The sequence below is a fragment of the Bufo gargarizans genome, chromosome 5, assembly GCF_014858855.1.
Source record: "Bufo gargarizans isolate SCDJY-AF-19 chromosome 5, ASM1485885v1, whole genome shotgun sequence".
Lineage (NCBI taxonomy): Eukaryota > Metazoa > Chordata > Amphibia > Anura > Bufonidae > Bufo > Bufo gargarizans.
This window is the reverse complement of record NC_058084.1, coordinates 136,161,154-136,180,331: the sequence shown is the minus strand read 5'-3', so window position 1 is coordinate 136,180,331 and position 19,178 is coordinate 136,161,154. Positions and strand designations below refer to the sequence as shown.

The following is a 19,178-nucleotide window of genomic DNA, read 5'->3' as shown; positions in this document are numbered from 1 at the left end:
AAGTTTAAAACCACTTGAAAAATCATATTTAGCATGGCTGGATCTAAACAAGGTTCCAAGTAGGGCTGCAGTAAACGAATGTTTTTGTAATCGAGTATTCTATCGATTATATTTCTCGATTCATCGAGTAATCTAATAAGAAAAAGCTACTTAAAATAACGTACGTAATTAGGTATGTATAAAGTTATTGGTTTGAAGGGGTTAATAACTTTATACATGCCTAATGCCAAGGTGCTTCCATTAACCCCTCCAAACCAATAACTTTATACATGCCCATTGGGTTTGGAGGAGTTAATGGAAGCACCTTGGCATTAGGCATGTATAAAGTTATTGGTTTGAAGAGGTTAATGAAAGCACCTTGGAGGTGTCTTCATTAACCCCTCTCTAAACCAATAACTTTATACATGCCAAGGTGGTGCTTGCAGCCTCCATTAACCACTCTCTCTCCATCTGCCTCCCCCCAGCCTCTGATCTGCTTGCCCCCAGCCTCTGATCTGCCTCCCCCAAGCCTCTGATCTGCCTCCCCCAGCCTCTGATCTGCCTCCCCCCCCAGCCTCTGATCTGCCTCCCCCCCCCAGCCTCTGATCTGCCTCCCCCCCCAGCCTCTGATCTGCCTCCCCCCCAGCCTCTGATCTGCCTTCCCCCCCAGCCTCTGATCTGCCTTCCCCCCCCAGCCTCTGATCTGCCTTCCCCCCCCAGCCTCTGATCTGCCTTCCCCCCCCAGCCTCTGATCTGCCTTCCCCCCCCAGCCTCTGATCTGCCTTCCCCCCCCAGCCTCTGATCTGCCTTCCCCCCCCAGCCTCTGATCTGCCTTCCCCCCCCCAGCCTCTGATCTGCCTTCCCCCCCCAGCCTCTGATCTGCCTTCCCCCCCCAGCCTCTGATCTGCCTTCCCCCCCCAGCCTCTGATCTGCCTGCCCCCCCAGCCTCTGATCTGCCTGCCCCCAGCCTCTGATCTGCCTGCCCCCAGCCTCTGATCTGCCTGCCCCCAGCCTCTGATCTGCCTGCCCCCAGCCTCTGATCTGCCTGCCCCCAGCCTCTGATCTGCCTGCCCCCAGCCTCTGATCTGCCTGCCCCCAGCCTCTGATCTGCCTGCCCCCAGCCTCTGATCTGCCTGCCCCCAGCCTCTGATCTGGGCTGGGGGGGGAGGCAGATCAGAGGCTGGGGGGGAGGCAGATCAGAGGCTGGGGGGGGAGGCAGATCAGAGGCTGGGGGGTGAGGCAGATCAGAGGCTGGGGGCAGCCAGATCAGAGGCTGGGGGCAGGCAGATCAGAGGATATCTGCCTGCCCCCAGCCTCTGATCTGCCTGCCCCCAGCCTCTGATCTGCCTGCCCCCAGCCTCTGATCTGCCTCACCCCCCAGCCTCTGATCTGCCTCACCCCCCAGCCTCTGATCTGCCTCCCCCCCCAGCCTCTGATCTGCCTCCCCCCCCAGCCTCTGATCTGCCTCCCCCCCCAGCCTCTGATCTGCCTCCCCCCCCAGCCTCTGATCTGCCTCCCCCCCCAGCCTCTGATCTGCCTCCCCCCCAGCCTCTGATCTGCCTTCCCCCCCCAGCCTCTGATCTGCCTTCCCCCCAGCCTCTGATCTGCCTTCCCCCCCCCAGCCTCTGATCTGCCTTCCCCCCCCAGCCTCTGATCTGCCTGCCCCCAGCCTCTGATCTGCCTCCCCCCTAGCCTTGGAGGTGCCTTCATTAACCCCTCTCTAAACCAATAACTTTATACATGCCAAGGTGGTGCTTGCAGCCTCCATTAACCACTCTCTCTCCATCTGCCTCCCCCCAGCCTCTGATCTGCTTGCCCCCAGCCTCTGATCTGCCTCACCCCCCAGCCTCTGATCTGCCTCACCCCCCAGCCTCTGATCTGCCTCACCCCCCAGCCTCTGATCTGCCTTCCCCCCCCAGCCTCTGATCTGCCTGCCCCCCCCAGCCTCTGATCTGCCTGCCCCCCCCAGCCTCTGATCTGCCTGCCCCCCCCAGCCTCTGATCTGCCTGCCCCCCCCAGCCTCTGATCTGCCTGCCCCCAGCCTCTGATCTGCCTCTCCCCCAGCCTCTGATCTGCCTCTCCCCCAGCCTCTGATCTGCCTCTTCCCCAGCCTCTGATCTGCCTCTTCCCCAGCCTCTGATCTGCCTCTTCCCCAGCCTCTGATCTGCCTCTTCCCCAGCCTCTGATCTGCCTCTTCCCCAGCCTCTGATCTGCCTCTCCCCCAGCCTCTGATCTGGCTGCCCCCAGCCTCTGATCTGGCTGCCCCCAGCCTCTGATCTGCCTCTTCCCCAGCCTCTGATCTGCCTGCCCCCAGCCTCTGATCTGCCTGCCCCCAGCCTCTGATCTGGCTGCCCCCAGCCTCTGATCTGGCTGCCCCCAGCCTCTGATCTGGCTGCCCCCAGCCTCTGATCTGGCTGCCCTCAGCCTCTGATCTGGCTGCCCCCAGCCTCTGATCTGCCTCCCCCCCCCCAGCCTCTGATCTGCCTGCCCCCCCCCAGCCTTGGAGGTGCCTTCATTAACCCCTCTCTAAACCAATAACTTTATACATGCCTCTGATCTGCCTGCCCCCAGCCTCTGATCTGCCTGCCCCCAGCCTCTGATCTGCCTGCCCCCAGCCTCTGATTTGGCTGCCCTCAGCCTCTGATCTGCCTCCCCCCCCAGCCTCTGATCTGCCTCCCCCCCCCAGCCTCTGATCTGCCTCCCCCCCAGCCTCTGATCTGCCTTCCCCCCCCAGCCTCTGATCTGCCTTCCCCCCAGCCTCTGATCTGCCTCCCCCCCCCAGCCTCTGATCTGCCTGCCCCCAGCCTCTGATCTGCCTCCCCCCTAGCCTTGGAGGTGCCTTCATTAACCCCTCTCTAAACCAATAACTTTATACATGCCAAGGTGGTGCTTGCAGCCTCCATTAACCACTCTCTCTCCATCTGCCTCCCCCCAGCCTCTGATCTGCTTGCCCCCAGCCTCTGATCTGCCTCACCCCCCAGCCTCTGATCTGCCTCACCCCCCAGCCTCTGATCTGCCTTCCCCCCCCAGCCTCTGATCTGCCTGCCCCCCCCCAGCCTCTGATCTGCCTGCCCCCCCCCAGCCTCTGATCTGCCTGCCCCCCCCAGCCTCTGATCTGCCTGCCCCCCCCAGCCTCTGATCTGCCTGCCCCCCCCAGCCTCTGATCTGCCTCTCCCCCAGCCTCTGATCTGCCTCTTCCCCAGCCTCTGATCTGCCTCTTCCCCAGCCTCTGATCTGCCTCTGATCTGCCCTCTTCCCAGCCTCTGATCTGCCTCTTCCCCAGCCTCTGATCTGCCTCTCCCCCAGCCTCTGATCTGGCTGCCCCCAGCCTCTGATCTGGCTGCCCCCAGCCTCTGATCTGCCTCTTCCCCAGCCTCTGATCTGCCTGCCCCCAGCCTCTGATCTGCCTGCCCCCAGCCTCTGATCTGGCTGCCCCCAGCCTCTGATCTGGCTGCCCCCAGCCTCTGATCTGGCTGCCCCCAGCCTCTGATCTGGCTGCCCTCAGCCTCTGATCTGGCTGCCCCCAGCCTCTGATCTGCCTCCCCCCCCCAGCCTCTGATCTGCCTGCCCCCCCCAGCCTTGGAGGTGCCTTCATTAACCCCTCTCTAAACCAATAACTTTATACATGCCTCTGATCTGCCTGCCCCCAGCCTCTGATCTGCCTGCCCCCAGCCTCTGATCTGCCTGCCCCCAGCCTCTGATTTGGCTGCCCTCAGCCTCTGATCTGCCTCCCCCCAGCCTCTGATCTGCCTGCCCCCAGCCTCTGATTTGGCTGCCCTCAGCCTCTGATCTGCCTCCCCCCAGCCTCTGATCTGCCTGCCCCCAGCCTCTGATCTGCCTGCCCCCAGCCTCTGATCTGGCTGCCCCCAGCCTCTGATCTGGCTGCCCCCAGCCTCTGATCTGCCTCCCCCCCCAGCCTCTGATCTGCCTCCCCCCCCAGCCTCTGATCTGCCTCCCCCCCCCCAGCCTCTGATCTGCCTCCCCCCCCAGCCTCTGATCTGCCTCCCCCCCCAGCCTCTGATCTGCCTCCCCCCCCCAGCCTTGGAGGTGCCTTCATTAACCCCTCTCTAAACCAATAACTTTATACAAGCCTCTGATCTGCCTGCCCCCAGCCTCTGATCTGCCTGCCCCCAGCCTCTGATTTGGCTGCCCTCAGCCTCTGATCTGCCTCCCCCCAGCCTCTGATCTGCCTCCCCCCCCTCCCCCCAGCCTCTGATCTGCCTCCCCCCCCTCCCCCCAGCCTCTGATCTGCCTGCCCCCTCTGGTAACGCAACCCCCCCTCCCTCCCCAGTATTAATCATTGGTGGCAGTGGCCACAGGGTCCCCCTCCTCCCCCCCATCATTGGTGGCAGTGTCAGTTCCGATCGGAGCCACAGCAGTGTAATGCTGGGGCTCCGATCGGTTACCGTGGCAGCCAGGAGTCACGCTACTGAAGTCCTGGCTGCCATGGTATGTTAGTGAGCAGAGAGCAGCGCATTATACTCACGTGCGCTGTGGCCGGCGGTCGCTCCTTCTCATAGGTCTGTGTGGCGCATTGCTAATGTTGTAAGCATTAGCAATCCGCCGCACAGACAGAAGAAGGAGCGACCGGCGGCCACAGCGCACGTGAGTATAATGCGCTGCTCTCTGCTCACTAACATACCATGGCAGCCAGGACTTCAGTAGCGTCCTGGCTGCCATGGTAACCGATCGGAGCCCCAGCATTACACTGCTGGGGCTCCGATCGGAACTGACACTGCCACCAATGATGGGGGGGAGGAGGGGGACCCTGTGGGATATGGCCGGCACATTCATTGGTGGCGCAGTGGCCACAGTCCCTCCCCTCCTCCTCCTACTCTGTCCTCATTGGTCTTCAGCGGCAGCCGCGCACAGTGGGGAGGGAGAGACTCCCTCCTCCTCCCTCCGCTGTGCCGGCCGGCTCAGTCCTGCCTCTCTGGCCTCCGGAGGACACGGAAGCGGTGAGTGAGACGCTTAATTTCACTCCCGCTCCGTGATCACGTGATGTAAACGATTCCTCGATGCAGGGAAACTGCATCGATGAATTTTTTGACTCGATTTAATCGAGTTATTCGAATAATCGTTTCAGCCCTAGTTCCAAGTAGAGCTTCAACATGCAACAAGAAGAAATGGGAGTGAGACAAAACATTTTTTGAGCATTCAATTTTATGAAAACGAATAAACTGAAACAGGCTGTTTTTCAGCTGATCAAAAGTTTAGGACCACACCTCCCAAAAAAAAACTAACCCCCCCCCCCCCCCCCAAAACAGAAATCCAACTTCCAAACATGAACTCAGTAATGAGTAGCTCTGCCATTATTGTTTATCACTTCAAAAATTTGTTTCGGCATGCTTGATGCGAGCGTTTCCATGAGGTGAGTGGGAACATTTCTCCAAGTGGTGAAGACGGCCGCACGAAGGCCATCTACTGTCTGGAACTGTTGTCCGTTTTTGTAAACTTCCCTTGCCATCCATCCCCAAAGGTTCTCAATTGGATTTAGATCAGGGGAACACGCAGGATGGGCCAAAAGAGAGATGTTATTCTCCTGGAAGAAGTCCCATGTCCTGCGGGCATTGTGTACTGTAGCATTGTCCTGTTAAAAAACCCAGTCGTTACCACACAGACGAGGGCCCTCAGTCATGAGGAATGCTCTCTGCAACATCTGGACATAGCCAGCGGCCGTTTGACGCCCCTGGACTTCCTGAAGCTCCATTGTTCCACTGAAGGAACCCAGACCATTATGGCGCCCCCTCCACTGTGGCGCGTAGAAAACATCTCAGGTGGGATCTGCTTGTCATGCCAGTAACGCTGGAAACCATCAGGAACATCAAGGTAAAAAAAATTCTCATCAGAGAATAAAACTTTCTTCCACCTTTGAATGTCCCATGTTTGGTGCTCTCTTGCAAAGTCCAAACGAGCAGTTCTGTGGCGTTCAAGGAGACGAGGTCTTTGAAGACGTTTTTTGTTTTTGAAGCCCTTCAGTCTCAGATGCCGTCTGATGGTTATGGGGCTGCAGTCAGCACCAGTAAGGGCCTTAATTTGGGTCGAGGATCATCCAGTGTCTTGACTGACAGCCAATTGGATCCTCTGGCTCAGTGCTGATGACATTTTTTTGGGTCTTCCACTTGACTTTTTTGTTCCATAACCCAGGATAATCAGGATCATTTAAAGGGAACCTGTCACCGGGATTTTGTGTATAGAGCTGAGGACGTGGGTTGCTAGATGGCCGCTAGCACATCCTCAATATCCAGTCCACATAGCTCTGTGTGCTTTTATTGTGTAAAAAAAAACGATTTGATACATATGCAAATTAACATAAGAGTCATATCTTACTTGTGTGACCATAGAAGAGTCAGTCATATTTTCAAGCTCTGACTCATCTCAGGTTAATTTGCATATGTATCAAATCGGGTTTTATACACAATAAAAGCACACAGAGCTATGGGGACTGGGTATTGCGGATGTGCTAGCGGCCATCTAGTAACCCATGTCCTCAGCTCTATACCCAAAATCCAGGTGACAGGTTCCCTTTAAGAAATTCCAAATTACTGTCTTAGTGCGTCCCACCTCAGCAGCGATGGCGCGCTGTGAGAGACCCTGCTTAGGCTACTTTCACACTAGTGTTCGGGCGGATCCGTTCTGAACGGATCTGCTCATAATAATGCAGACGGAGGCTCCGTTCAGAACGGATCCGTCTGCATTATATTAGCTAAAAAAAAGCTAAGTGTGAAAATAGCCTCGGACGGATCCGTTCAGACTTTCAATGTAAAGTCAATGGGGGACGGATCCGCCTGAAGATTGAGCCACAGGGTGACATCTTCAAACGGATCCGTCCCCATTGACTTACATTGTAAGTCTGGACGGATCCGCACGGATCCGCACGCCTCCGCACGGCCAGGCGGACACCCGAACGCTGCAAGCAGCGTTCAGCTGTCCGCCTGACCGTGCGGAGGCGAGCGGAGCGGAGGCTGAACGCCGCCAGACTGATGCAGTCTGAGCGGATCCGCTCCATTCAGACTGCATCAGGGCTGGACGGCTGCGTTCGGGTCCGCTCGTGAGCCCCTTCAAACGGAGCTCACGAACGGACCAGCGAACGCTAGTGTGAAAGCAGCCTTATGCAGTTAAACAACCCGACCACGTTCAAAAAGGGAGAGTTTTTTTGACTTTGCCATCACAACGTGTGACTACCTGACAGGAAATGACAATGAATCCACATCTTTGCACAGATTTGGCCTTTTAAAGGCATGTGGTCCTAAACTTTTGATCAGCTGAAAAACTGCCTGTTTCAGTTTATTCGTTATTTTCAATTAATTGAATGCTCCAAAAATGTTTTGTCTCACTCACATTTCTTCTTGTTGCATGTTGAAGCTCTACTAGGAACCTTGTTAAGATCCAACAATGTAAAATAAGATTTTTTGCCATTTTTCAGTTGGTCTTAAACTTTTGATCAGGACTGTAGAACAAGGGGAGCTGAGCAGATTGGTATATAGTTTTATGGGAAAAGATTCAGTAAGACTGGTAATTTATTCATCTATATCTCTGCTCATGTCAGCGGTCCTATCAGATATTAACATCCTTCCATGCTCTGTCTGAACCCGGATACCTAACATTCATTCATCCATAGCAGTTCCGTACAAGTATAACATGTATGGGCTCCGATGAAGCTTTGTAGATATGGCCCACAGGAACGCGAGACTTCTTAGTCTTGTGCATTCGCCATGCAAGTTATATGGAACTGATATGGATGGATGAATGTTAGGAATGAACCGGGTTCAGACAGAGCAGTTCGAGCCCAGTTCGCTCTTCTTTGCTCAGAATGAGCAGAGATTTAGATGAATAAAACACAAATTATACTCAATCTTTTCCCATAAGACTATACATCGATCTGCTCAGCTCCTCCTGCTCTATAACATGCTGCCTGCACTGCATTTTGATGGTGACAGGTGCCCTTTAACCGATACCCGACCGCCTAACGCAGGATTGCGTCCTGCGGGCGGCGGGTTATTCCTCCTTGACGCGCTGGTGCGTCATTTTGCGAGACGCGAGATTTCCTGTGAATGCGTGCTCACAGGAGCGCGCGTTCACAGGATCCGAAGGTAAACTAGTTGATCTACAGCCTGCCAGCGGCGATCATTCGCTGGCAGGCTGTAGATGCGATTTTTTTTTTTAACCCTTGAAAGGTATATCAGACGCTGTTTTGTTAACAGCGTCTGATATACCTGCTACCTGGTCCTCTGGTGGTCCCTTTTGCTTGGATCGAACACCAGAGGACACAGGCAGCTCTGTAATAAGTAGCACCAAGCACCACACTACACTACACTCTACACTACACTACACCCCCCCCCCCCACCCGCCACTTATTAACCCCTTATTAACCCCTGATCACCACCCTGTCATTGATCGCCCCCCTGTAAGGCTCCATTCAGACGTCCGTATGTGTTTTGCGGATCCACGGATCCGCAAAACACGGACACCGGCAATGTGCTTTCCGCATTTTGCCAGAACTATATAGAAAATGCCTTTTCTTGTCCGCAATTGCGGACAAGAATAGGACATGTTCTATAGGTTCTACAAAAAATACAGTGTTCGCCCGATCAGGCCTGATCTTGTGCGCACACTTACGTTCAGTCCGCCCCACCGCAGTGACAGAATATTTTTTTTCTGATCACTGCAAAAACACTGTAAAATCGCTGCGGCGCTATAAAGATCACTTTTGAGGGGCATAGCGAGTTCATAGAAGATTTTTTTTTGGCGGGCACAAGTTAGCGGAAATCTTTTTTTTGTTTTTTCTTACAAAGTCTCATATTCCACTAACTTGTGACAAAAAATAAAATCTCACATGAACTCACCATACCCCTCACGGAATCCAAATGCGTAAAAAAATGTTAGACATTTATATTCCAGACTTCTTCTCACGCTTTAGGGCCCCTAAAATGCCAGGGCAGTATAAATACCCCACATGTGACCCCATTTTGGAAAGAAGACACCCCAAGGTATTCCGTGAGGGGCATGGCGAGTTCCTAGAATATTTTTTTTTGGCACAAGTTAGCGGAAATTATTATTTTTTTTTCTCTTACAAAATCATTTTCCGCTAACTTGTGCCAAAAAATATATATTCTAGGAACTCGCCATGGCCCTCACGGAATACCTAAAATTGTATTTTTTGTCACAAGTTAGTGGAATATGAGACTTTGTAAGAAAAAAAATATATATCATATTCCGCTAACTTGTGACAAAAAATAAAAACTTCCATGAACTCACTATGCCAATCAGCGAATACCTTAGGGTGTCTACTTTCCGAAATTTGTGGGGTGTTTCTACTGTCATTGTAGAACCTCAGGAAACATGACAGGTGCTCAGAAAGTCAAAGTGCGTAAATTCACATTTTTGCACCAGAGTTTGTAAACGCTATAACTTTTACCCAAACCAATACATATACACTTATTGCATTATATAGAAATGTAGTTTTAATTGAAAAATTTTACAACAGAAAGTTTTTTTTGCAAAAATTTCGGTCAATTTTAATTAATATCAAAAAAAGTAAAAATGTCAGCAGCAATGAAATACCACCACATGAAAGCTCTATTAGTGAGAAGAAAAGGAGGTAAAATTCATTTGGGTGGTAAGTTGTATGACCAAGCAATAAACCGTGAAACTAGTGTAGTGCAGAATTGTAAAAAGTGGCCTGGTCATTAAGGGGGTTTAAGCTAGGGGAGCTGAGGTGGTTAAACTAGAGTTGGTTGACCTAGCTGTTAGCCATCTTACGACAGTGATAATAGTAATAACTGTATTGGTTCTGCAGAGATAAGTTCCAGTTATCACACAAGTGGAAGGTTATCCCTGATGATAGTGTGGCCAGATCTAGATAGCTGATCACGGTGGAGATGTAGTGGATAAACTGGTCATGGAGGAGTAACTGGTATGACCGGCTCACTGTGTTAATGGGGACATTAGTAAGCCAGTATTTTATATGATAGGCTCATGAGTCACTGTAGCATCCATAAACTAAAGGTGTGTGTATGTAGAAATGAATGCCGCATGACTATAGCGATAATAACTGATCTGCAAATGGTGATCACCACCGCAAATAAGACCCTGTAGCTGCCTGATGTACATTGTGTGTAACTGCAGTGAATCAGGTGAACGCTCCAATAATGTGTCATCAGAACGGTTGTCAGATCATGGGTCACATGTTGGGTGTAAACTCAATCATTCATCGCTCATGAAAGCTTTTTTTTTTGCAAACATCTTCTAATGTCCACAGTCATTATCCACTTTGACACCTCTGCAGCCAATCATTGGCCACAGCGGTGACCAGCTCCCCTGGAGTCATGTGACCAATTGACACGACACAAGGACAGCAGGTCACTCCTGCAGCCAGCGAATGCCTGCAGCAGTGTCAAAGTGGATATAGACAGTGGGGGACTCAAGCAAGGCAGCCGGAGAGAAAAGGACCCGACAGCAGGGAGCAGGTAAGTATGCTGTTCTTTGCAGGTCTGCCAAGGATCAGGGGGTCCGAAAAGCCCCCAAAAGGTGGCCAACCCCTCTAAAAGAGTTTTCTAAGATTTTTATACTGATGACCTATCCTGTGGATAGGTCATCAGTATCTGATCGGTGGGGGTCCGACACCTGGTATCCCTGCCGATCAGCTCTTATATGAAGGCACCGGCGCTACTGTAAGCACCGTGACTTTCTTGAAGTTCACCGAGCACAGATTCGTACATCGCATAGCGGCTGTGCTTGGTACCCTATTGCTTCACTTGAATAGGGTTGAGCTGCTCCTAGACCACGTGATGCATGAACGTGTCATTACTGGCCTAGGAAAAGAGGAGAGAAAGCCATGGCGCTCCCAGGGTACCCATGTGCTATGCCAAGAGTTAGTTATCGTCCGGGGAGTACGGGTAATATGCGCTCCTGCCCGTACTCACAGCGCTGCTGCTGCCCCATTGATAAAATGTACTGTGTACTCCATACACAACTGAGCTGTCAGCGGTGTACAGAGAACTGAGTTTTAAGCGCACAGTTGTGTAGAGGAGTAAATGACCCCCTAAGTGTTTTCTCAGGATTACAGGGCACTGGGGCAGGATTTTCCCAAGAAAGGTATGTTTGTGATTCAGGGAAACCGACCCCTACATCACAATATGCTTACTTGGAACCTGTGGACTCCCTTTAAAACGTTGCTATCTCCTCAGCGCATTACCCTGTGGAAGCAGTGGACGTGTCTATGACAGATGAAGGCCGCGTGTGGATGGACAGTCATACTACCGTTTGTCCATCCCTGTACTGACAATTGCTGCTTACACGTGCAGGTCACGAGCGCCGATTGAAATGCTGTTGTCATCAATCAGAGCTTATTATCAGGCAGAATATCTGCCCGTGTAAGCATCTCGAGCATTTAGACAGTCCAGACGTCATGAGATGACACACATAGAGCGGCCATGATTCTTGCACCTGGCTGAGTCTGAGGTAAGCTGGAAGATTGTCCAATCTTGGCTCAGATATACTCATATAGTGATCTTCAAGACATGTCTATAGTCCACATGTATGAGAGCAAGAAGGTCCCGGACTCATGTAGATCGTTATCAAGGTCAGAGCTTTATAGAGAGGACTTCAATACCAGACTGCTCAAGGATTTAGGCAGGGAAAAGTGGAGTAAAAATAGAAAATAAATAAATAAAGTATATTAGAGAGAGTTTTATTAGGGCATTAGGGACAACACGTTAAAAGTTTATGTAAAGGTTTAGTTACTCTTTAAAGGTGTCTGTCACCTACATAACATGTTTGAAACTGATGATATAGCTCTGTGGGAGGCAGATCCATAACACTAATGGTACCCATGTTTAGTTTTTCAGAGCCTCCAAAGTACCTAAAATGACTGTCTAAATGCTCGAGATGCTTACACGGGCAGATATTCTGCCTGATAATAAGCACTGACTGATGACAACAGCATTTCAATCGGCGCTCGTGACCTGCACGTGTAAGCAGCAATTGTCAGTACAGGGATGGACAAACGGTAGTATGACTGTCCATCCACACGTGGCCTTCATCTGTCATCGACACGTCCACTGCTTCCATAGGGTAATGCGCTGAGGAGATAGCAACGTTTTAAAGGGAGTCCACAGGTTCCAAGTAAGCATATTGTGATGTAGGGGTCGGTTTCCCTGAATCACAAACATACCTTTCTTGGGAAAATCCTGCCCTGTAATCCTGAGAAAACAAACACTTAGGGGGTCATTTATGCCTCTACATAACTCTGAAACGCCGGTCTTAATAAATGAACCCCTTAATATATTTGAATGCAAATTAGTATTTAAGTGCACCATGGGCGGACCATCAGTAACGCCGCCCAGCGTCCCCACCTCTTGTTTGATTGAGAGTCCATGGCTTCTCCCGTGTCATCGCTCCTAGCTCTGAAATCTAGTACAGGGTAAGGGTCCATTCACACGTCCGGCCGGCACCCCCCCATAGAACTGCCTATTCTTGTCTGCAAAAAGTGTGGGGGGAAATGGCAGTGTGTCTTATGGGGCCCATGCTGCCATTTTTACATCGCTAACACTGACACATCGCCGGCTGCGATGCTGCACAGCGCGGCGATGTATCAGGGGGACGGAGGAGGGGCTGGAGACTGGCAACTGCTGGAATCGTAAACTGTAATCCTTAACCTCTGTTTAACTTTAGGTAAAGTAGCGCTATACCGTGTACTACTACTTACTATCAAGCACCCGTAGCAGGCAGAGCGGCCGACAGCGTAACGTCACTCACTCACGTTCCGCGCATGCTCCTCCCACTTTATGAATGAAGCAGACGGATCATGCGCGTGACGTGAGTGAGTGACGTTACGCTGCCGGCCGCTCTGCCTGCTACGGTACGGGAGCTTGATAGTAAGTAGTAGTACACGGTATAGCGCTACTTTAACTAAAGTTAAGAAGAGGTTAAGGATTACAGTTTACATATGAATACTGCTGTGAGCAGAGGGGCCCGGTGTATTGGGGGACACTGTTATGGGGGGGGGGGGGAATCTGTGGATGACACATATATAGCATAAGATTCTATATATGGGGAGGGGATCCCCCCTCCCCATAACAGTGCCATCCACAGATCCCCATAACAGTGCCATCCACAGATCTCCCATAACAGGGTGCCATCCACAGATCCCCCTCCCCATAACAGTGCCATCCACAGATCCCCCATAACAGTGCCATACACAGAACCCCTCCCCATAACAGTGCCATCCACAGATCCCCCATAACAGTGCCATACACAGAACCCCTCCCCATAACAGTGCCTTACACAGATCCCCCTCCCCATAACAGTGCCATACACAGATCCCCCTCCCCATAACAGTGCCTTACACAGATCCCCCTCCCCATAACAGTGCCATACACAGATCCCCCTCCCCATAACAGTGCCATACACAGATCCCCCTCCCCATAACAGTGCCTTCCACAGATCCCTCTCCCCATAAAAGTGCCATCCACAGATCCCCCTCCCCATAAAAGTGCCATCCACAGATCTCCCTCCCCATAACAGTGCCATACACAGATCCCCCATAACAGTGCCATACACAGATCCCCCTCCCCATAACAGTGCCATACACAGATCCCCCATAACAGTGCCATCCACGGATCCCCTCCCCATAGCAGTGCCATCCACAGATCCACCTCCCCATAACAGTGTGTCATCCACAGATCCCCCATAACAGTGTGTCATCCACAGATCCCCCATAACAGTGTGTCATCCACAGATCCCCCCATAACAGTGTGTCATCCACAGATCCCCCATAACAGTGTGTCATCCACAGATCCCCCATAACAGTGTTTCATCCACAGATCCCCCATAACAGTGTGTCATCCACAGATCCCCCATAACAGTGTGTCATCCACAGATCCCCCATAACAGTGTGTCATCCACAGATCCCCCATAACAGTGTGTCATCCACAGATCCCCCATAACAGTGTGTCATCCACAGATCCCCCATAACAGTGTGTCATGCAAAGATCCCCCATAACAGTGCCATCCACAGATCCCCCTCCCCATAACAGTGTGTCATCCACAGAAATCCCATAACAGTGTGTCATCCACAGATTCCCCCATAACAGTGTGTCATCCAAAGATCCCCCATAACAGTGTGTCATCCAAAGATCCCCCATAACAGTGTGTCATCCAAAGATCCCCCTCCCCATAACAGTGTGTCATCCACAGAAATCCCATAACAGTGCGTCATCCACAGATCCCCCATAACAGTGTGTCATCCACAGATCCCCCATAAGTGTGTCATCCACAGATCCCCCATAAGTGTGTCATCCACAGATCCCCCATAAGTGTGTCATCCACAGATCCCCCATAACAGTGTGTCATCCACAGATCCCCCATAACAGTGTGTCATCCACAGATCCCCCATAACAGTGTGTCATGCAAAGATCCCCCATAACATTGTGTCATCCACAGATCCCCCCATAACATTGTGTCATCCACAGATACTCCATAATAGTGTAATCCACAGATCCCCTACATAAGTGTCATCCACAGATCCCACATAACAGTGTGTCATCCACAGATCCCCCATAACAGTGTGTCATGCAAAGATCCCCCATAACAGTGTGTCATGCAAAGATCCCCCATAACAGTGCCATCCACAGATCCCCCTCCCCATAACAGTGTGTCATCCACAGATTCCCCCAAAACAGTGTGTCATCCAAAGATCCCCCATAACAGTGTGTCATCCAAAGATCCCCCATAACAGTGCCATCCACAGATCCCCCTCCCCATAACAGTGTGTCATTCACAGAAATCCCATAACAGTGCGTCATCCACAAATCCCCATAACAGTGCATCATCCACAAATCCCCATAACAGTGCATCATCCACAGATCCCCCATAACAGTGTGTCATGCAAAGATCCCCCATAACAGTGTGTCATGCAAAGATCCCCCATAACAGTGCCATCCACAGATCCCCCTCCCCATAACAGTGTGTCATCCACAGATTCCCCCAAAACAGTGTGTCATCCACAGATTCCCCCAAAACAGTGTGTCATCCAAAGATCCCCCATAACAGTGTGTCATCCAAAGATCCCCCATAACAGTGCCATCCACAGATCCCCCTCCCCATAACAGTGTGTCATTCACAGAAATCCCATAACAGTGCGTCATCCACAAATCCCCATAACAGTGCATCATCCACAAATCCCCATAACAGTGCATCATCCACAGATCCCCCATAACAGTGTGTCATGCAAAGATCCCCCATAACAGTGCCATCCACAGATCCCCCTCCCCATAACAGTGTGTCATCCACAGAAATCCCATAACAGTGCGTCATCCACAGATCCCCCATAACAGTGTGTCATCCACAGATCCCCCATAACAGTGTGTCATCCACAGATCCCCCATAACAGTGTGTCATCCACAGATCCCCCATAACAGTGTGTCATCCACAGATCTCCCATAACAGTGTGTCATCCACAGATCCCCCATAACAGTGTGTCATCCACAGATCCCCCATAACAGTGTGTCATGCAAAGATCCCCCATAACAGTGCCATCCACAGATCCCCCTCCCCATAACAGTGTGTCATCCACAGAAATCCCATAACAGTGCGTCATCCACAGATCCCCCATAACAGTGTGTCATCCACAGATCCCCCATAACAGTGTGTCATCCAAAGATCCCCCATAACAGTGCCATCCACAGATCCCCCTCCCCATAACAGTGTGTCATTCACAGAAATCCCATAACAGTGCGTCATCCACAAATCCCCATAACAGTGCATCATCCACAGATCCCCCATAACAGTGTGTCATGCAAAGATCCCCCATAACAGTGCCATCCACAGATCCCCCTCCCCATAACAGTGTGTCATCCACAGAAATCCCATAACAGTGCGTCATCCACAGATCCCCCATAACAGTGCCATCCACAGATCCCCCTCCCCATAACAGTGTGTCATTCACAGAAATCCCATAACAGTGCGTCATCCACAGATCCCCCATAACAGTGTGTCATCCACAGATCCCCCATAACAGTGTGTCATCCACAGATCCCCCATAACAGTGTGTCATCCACAGATCCCCCATAACAGTGTGTCATCCACAGATCCCCCATAACAGTGTGTCATGCAAAGATCCCCCATAACAGTGCCATCCACAGATCCCCCTCCCCATAAGGCTGGTTTCACACGGGCGTTGCGGAAAAATGTGCGGGTGCGTTGCGGAAACACCCGCGATTTTTCCGCGCGAGTGCAAAACATTGTCATGCGTTTTGCACTCGCGTGAGAAAAATCGCGCATGTTTGGTACCCAAACCCGAACTTCTTCACAGCAGTTCGGGCTTGGGATTGATGTTCTGAAGATTCTATTATTTTCCCTTATAACATGGTTATAAGGGAAAATAATAGCATTCTGAATACAGAATGCTTAGTATAATAGTGCTGGAAGGGTTAAAAAAAAATAAAAACGTTAACTCACCTTATCCCCAAGATCGTGTAGTTCCCGGTCGGTCTCTTCTCTAGCTGTGGGCTTGGGCTGAATGACCTTTGGTGATGTCAGATCACATGCTCCAATCACATGGTCCATCACCATGGTGATGGAGCATGTGATCTGACATCACCAAAGGTCCTTTAGCCACAGCTAAAGAAGAGACCGACCGGGAACTAGGCGATCATGGGGATAAGGTGAGTTAACTTTTTTATTTTTTTTAACCCTCCCAGCACCATTATACTAAGCATTCTGTAGTCGGAATGCTATTATTTTCCCTTATAACCATGTTATAAGGGAAAATAATACAGTGAATAGACTGTCACCTAGAACCCATGCGTGAAAATCGCACCGCATCCGCACTTGCTTGCGGATGCTTGCGATTTTCACGCAACCCCATTCATTTCTATGGGGCCTGCGTTACGTGAAAAACGCAGAATATAGAACATGCTGCGATTTTCACGCAACGCATAAGTGATGCGTGAAAATCACCGCTCATGTGAACAGCCCCATAGAAATGAATGGGTCAGGATTCAGTGCGGGTGTAGTGCGTTCAACTCACGCATCGCACCCGCACGGAAATCTCGCCCGTGTGAAAGGGGCCTAACAGTGTGTCATCCACAGAAATCCCATAACAGTGCGTCATCCACAGATCCCCCATAACAGTGTGTCATCCACAGATCCCCCATAACAGTGTGTCATCCACAGATCCCCCATAACAGTGTGTCATCCAAAGATCCCCCATAACAGTGCCATCCACAGATCCCCCTCCCCATAACAGTGTGTCATCCACAGAAATCCCATAACAGTGCGTCATCCACAGATCCCCCATAACAGTGCGTCATCCACAGATCCCCCATAACAGTGTGTCATCCACAGATCCCCCCATAACAGTGTGTCATCCACAGATCCCCCATAACATTGTGTCATCCACAGATCCCCCCATAACATTGTGTCATCCACAGATACTCCATAATAGTGTAATCCACAGATCCCCTACATAAGTGTCATCCACAGATCCCCCATAACAGTGTGTCATCCACAGATCCTCCATAACAGTGTCACCCACAGATCCTCCATAATAGAGTCATCCACAGACCACTATTAGTTCAAAACCCACCAAAAGCACACCTTTTGGTTCCAATTTTTTTCTCTCTTATTTTCCTCCTCTAAAATCTAGGTGCGTCTTATGGGCAGGTGCGTTTTATAGGGAGAAAAATACGGTACTTGCCTGTAGCAACCAATCATATTCCAACATTCATTTTTCAGAGCTCCTTTGGAAAATGAAATGGAATCTGATTTGCTGCTATGGGCAACGAAGTTACTCTGTGTGCATTCCGTTTCCGTATGTCTGTTCCGCAAAAAAAATTGCTATTATTGTCCACATAACGGACAAGGATAGTACTGCACTATTAGGGGCCAGCTGTTCCGTTCCGAAAAATACAGAATGCACATGGACGTCATCCGTATTTTTGGCGGATCCGTTTTTTGAGGACCACAAAATACATACGGTCGTGTGCATTAGGCCTAAGTGTGTAACAACAGCTGGTACAGGACCGCGTATGATACATCGGGTGCTGCCGCGTCCCAATAACCTGGGTCTGGATGTCAGCAGAATCCACAGAAGGAGGATGCTATGGGCACCACTGCCATGCAGAACGCCTGGTGGTGCAAAACCAATGATGGATCCAGTCCAGGTGGTGATCCTAATAAATCCTAATCCACAAGGATTGAATCCATTATTGGCGCCAGTGGGCGTTGTGCATGGCACTGGAGCCCGTCACGTCCCCCTCCTTCTCCAGGTTGCAGGATGAGGGGTAAGGTATTGTGGGGGTGCAGACTCCTCCGGTGGGCAGGGCTGGCATCACTGGCACATGGAGGCGGACGCTAGAGGAGCTGTACTCACTTGTTGTAATGCACTAGCGCCTTGACAGTGATGAATGGTCTCAGCAGGGTCTGGGCTCTGCCCTCCCAGCACCACATCGTAGGGTAGTAAGTTTCTGTCACCGCCGGGCAGTGCTGCTTCACGAAGCGACATAAGGCTTCTCCCCCGGCCACCAGCTGAGGTCTCTGGTGACAAGAAGCGACAATTACACCCCGGGCACAGGGAATGGTACAGGTGGCAGGATGCCCGGGCTGACAATCTCTTACCTTGGCGATGACACTGAGGTAATAACAGGCATAGGCTGCACCAAAGCCCAGCACCAAGGACAAGCCCACCCCGGAGCCGAACAGACCCACGCGCACTTGGCTCTCCAGGTAGAGTGTCAGCTCCCGGGTCAGCCCCTGCAGGTTGATGATGCCCAGCATTGTTCCTCCTGCTGTCACCCTTCAGCCACATGCAAAGGACACCGGGCGAGGAGCAGCACACCAGCCGGCGCTGGGATGGGGAGATTGTGCTACGCTCCACCTCTAACCAATCAGCGCCTGGGAAGTCCGGAAGCTCCGCCCACTCACCGACTGCCGCCAATCAGCTTGGACCAACGCTCCCAGGGTGGGCAATTAGCGGCGGGCAGGAGCGGAGGAACCTCAGACAAAGCAGCATCACCTCGTCCTGTCACATCGGCTCCGGGTCCTCTCCCCAGTGTGTGCCCGCCCGGGGGGGTGCCAGTCACGTGCCCGGGGCAAGGAAGCAGTCAGCGGTTCTGTCTGTGTCCAGCAGTCCTTAGCCTCATGCTCTCACTAGATTATTTCCTTATGAGTATAAGCTTCTGTTCACACCTGGGTTT

The 19,178-nt window shown here is 51.4% G+C and overlaps 1 protein-coding gene across 1 annotated transcript in view; it reads right to left on the bottom strand.

Annotated features, from left to right (window-relative positions):
* Positions 1-18,822, bottom strand: part of ABHD3 (abhydrolase domain containing 3, phospholipase) — a 99,476-nt gene extending 80,654 nt beyond the window's left edge. The window contains exons 1-2 of the mRNA XM_044295289.1: positions 18,601-18,822; positions 18,356-18,519 (exon numbers count right to left, since the gene is read on the bottom strand). Of these exons, the coding sequence (XP_044151224.1) occupies positions 18,356-18,519; positions 18,601-18,759 (323 nt within the window). The 5' untranslated portion in view covers positions 18,760-18,822. The remainder of the gene's footprint in view (positions 1-18,355; positions 18,520-18,600) is intronic.
* Positions 18,823-19,178: the final 356 nt, after the last annotated feature.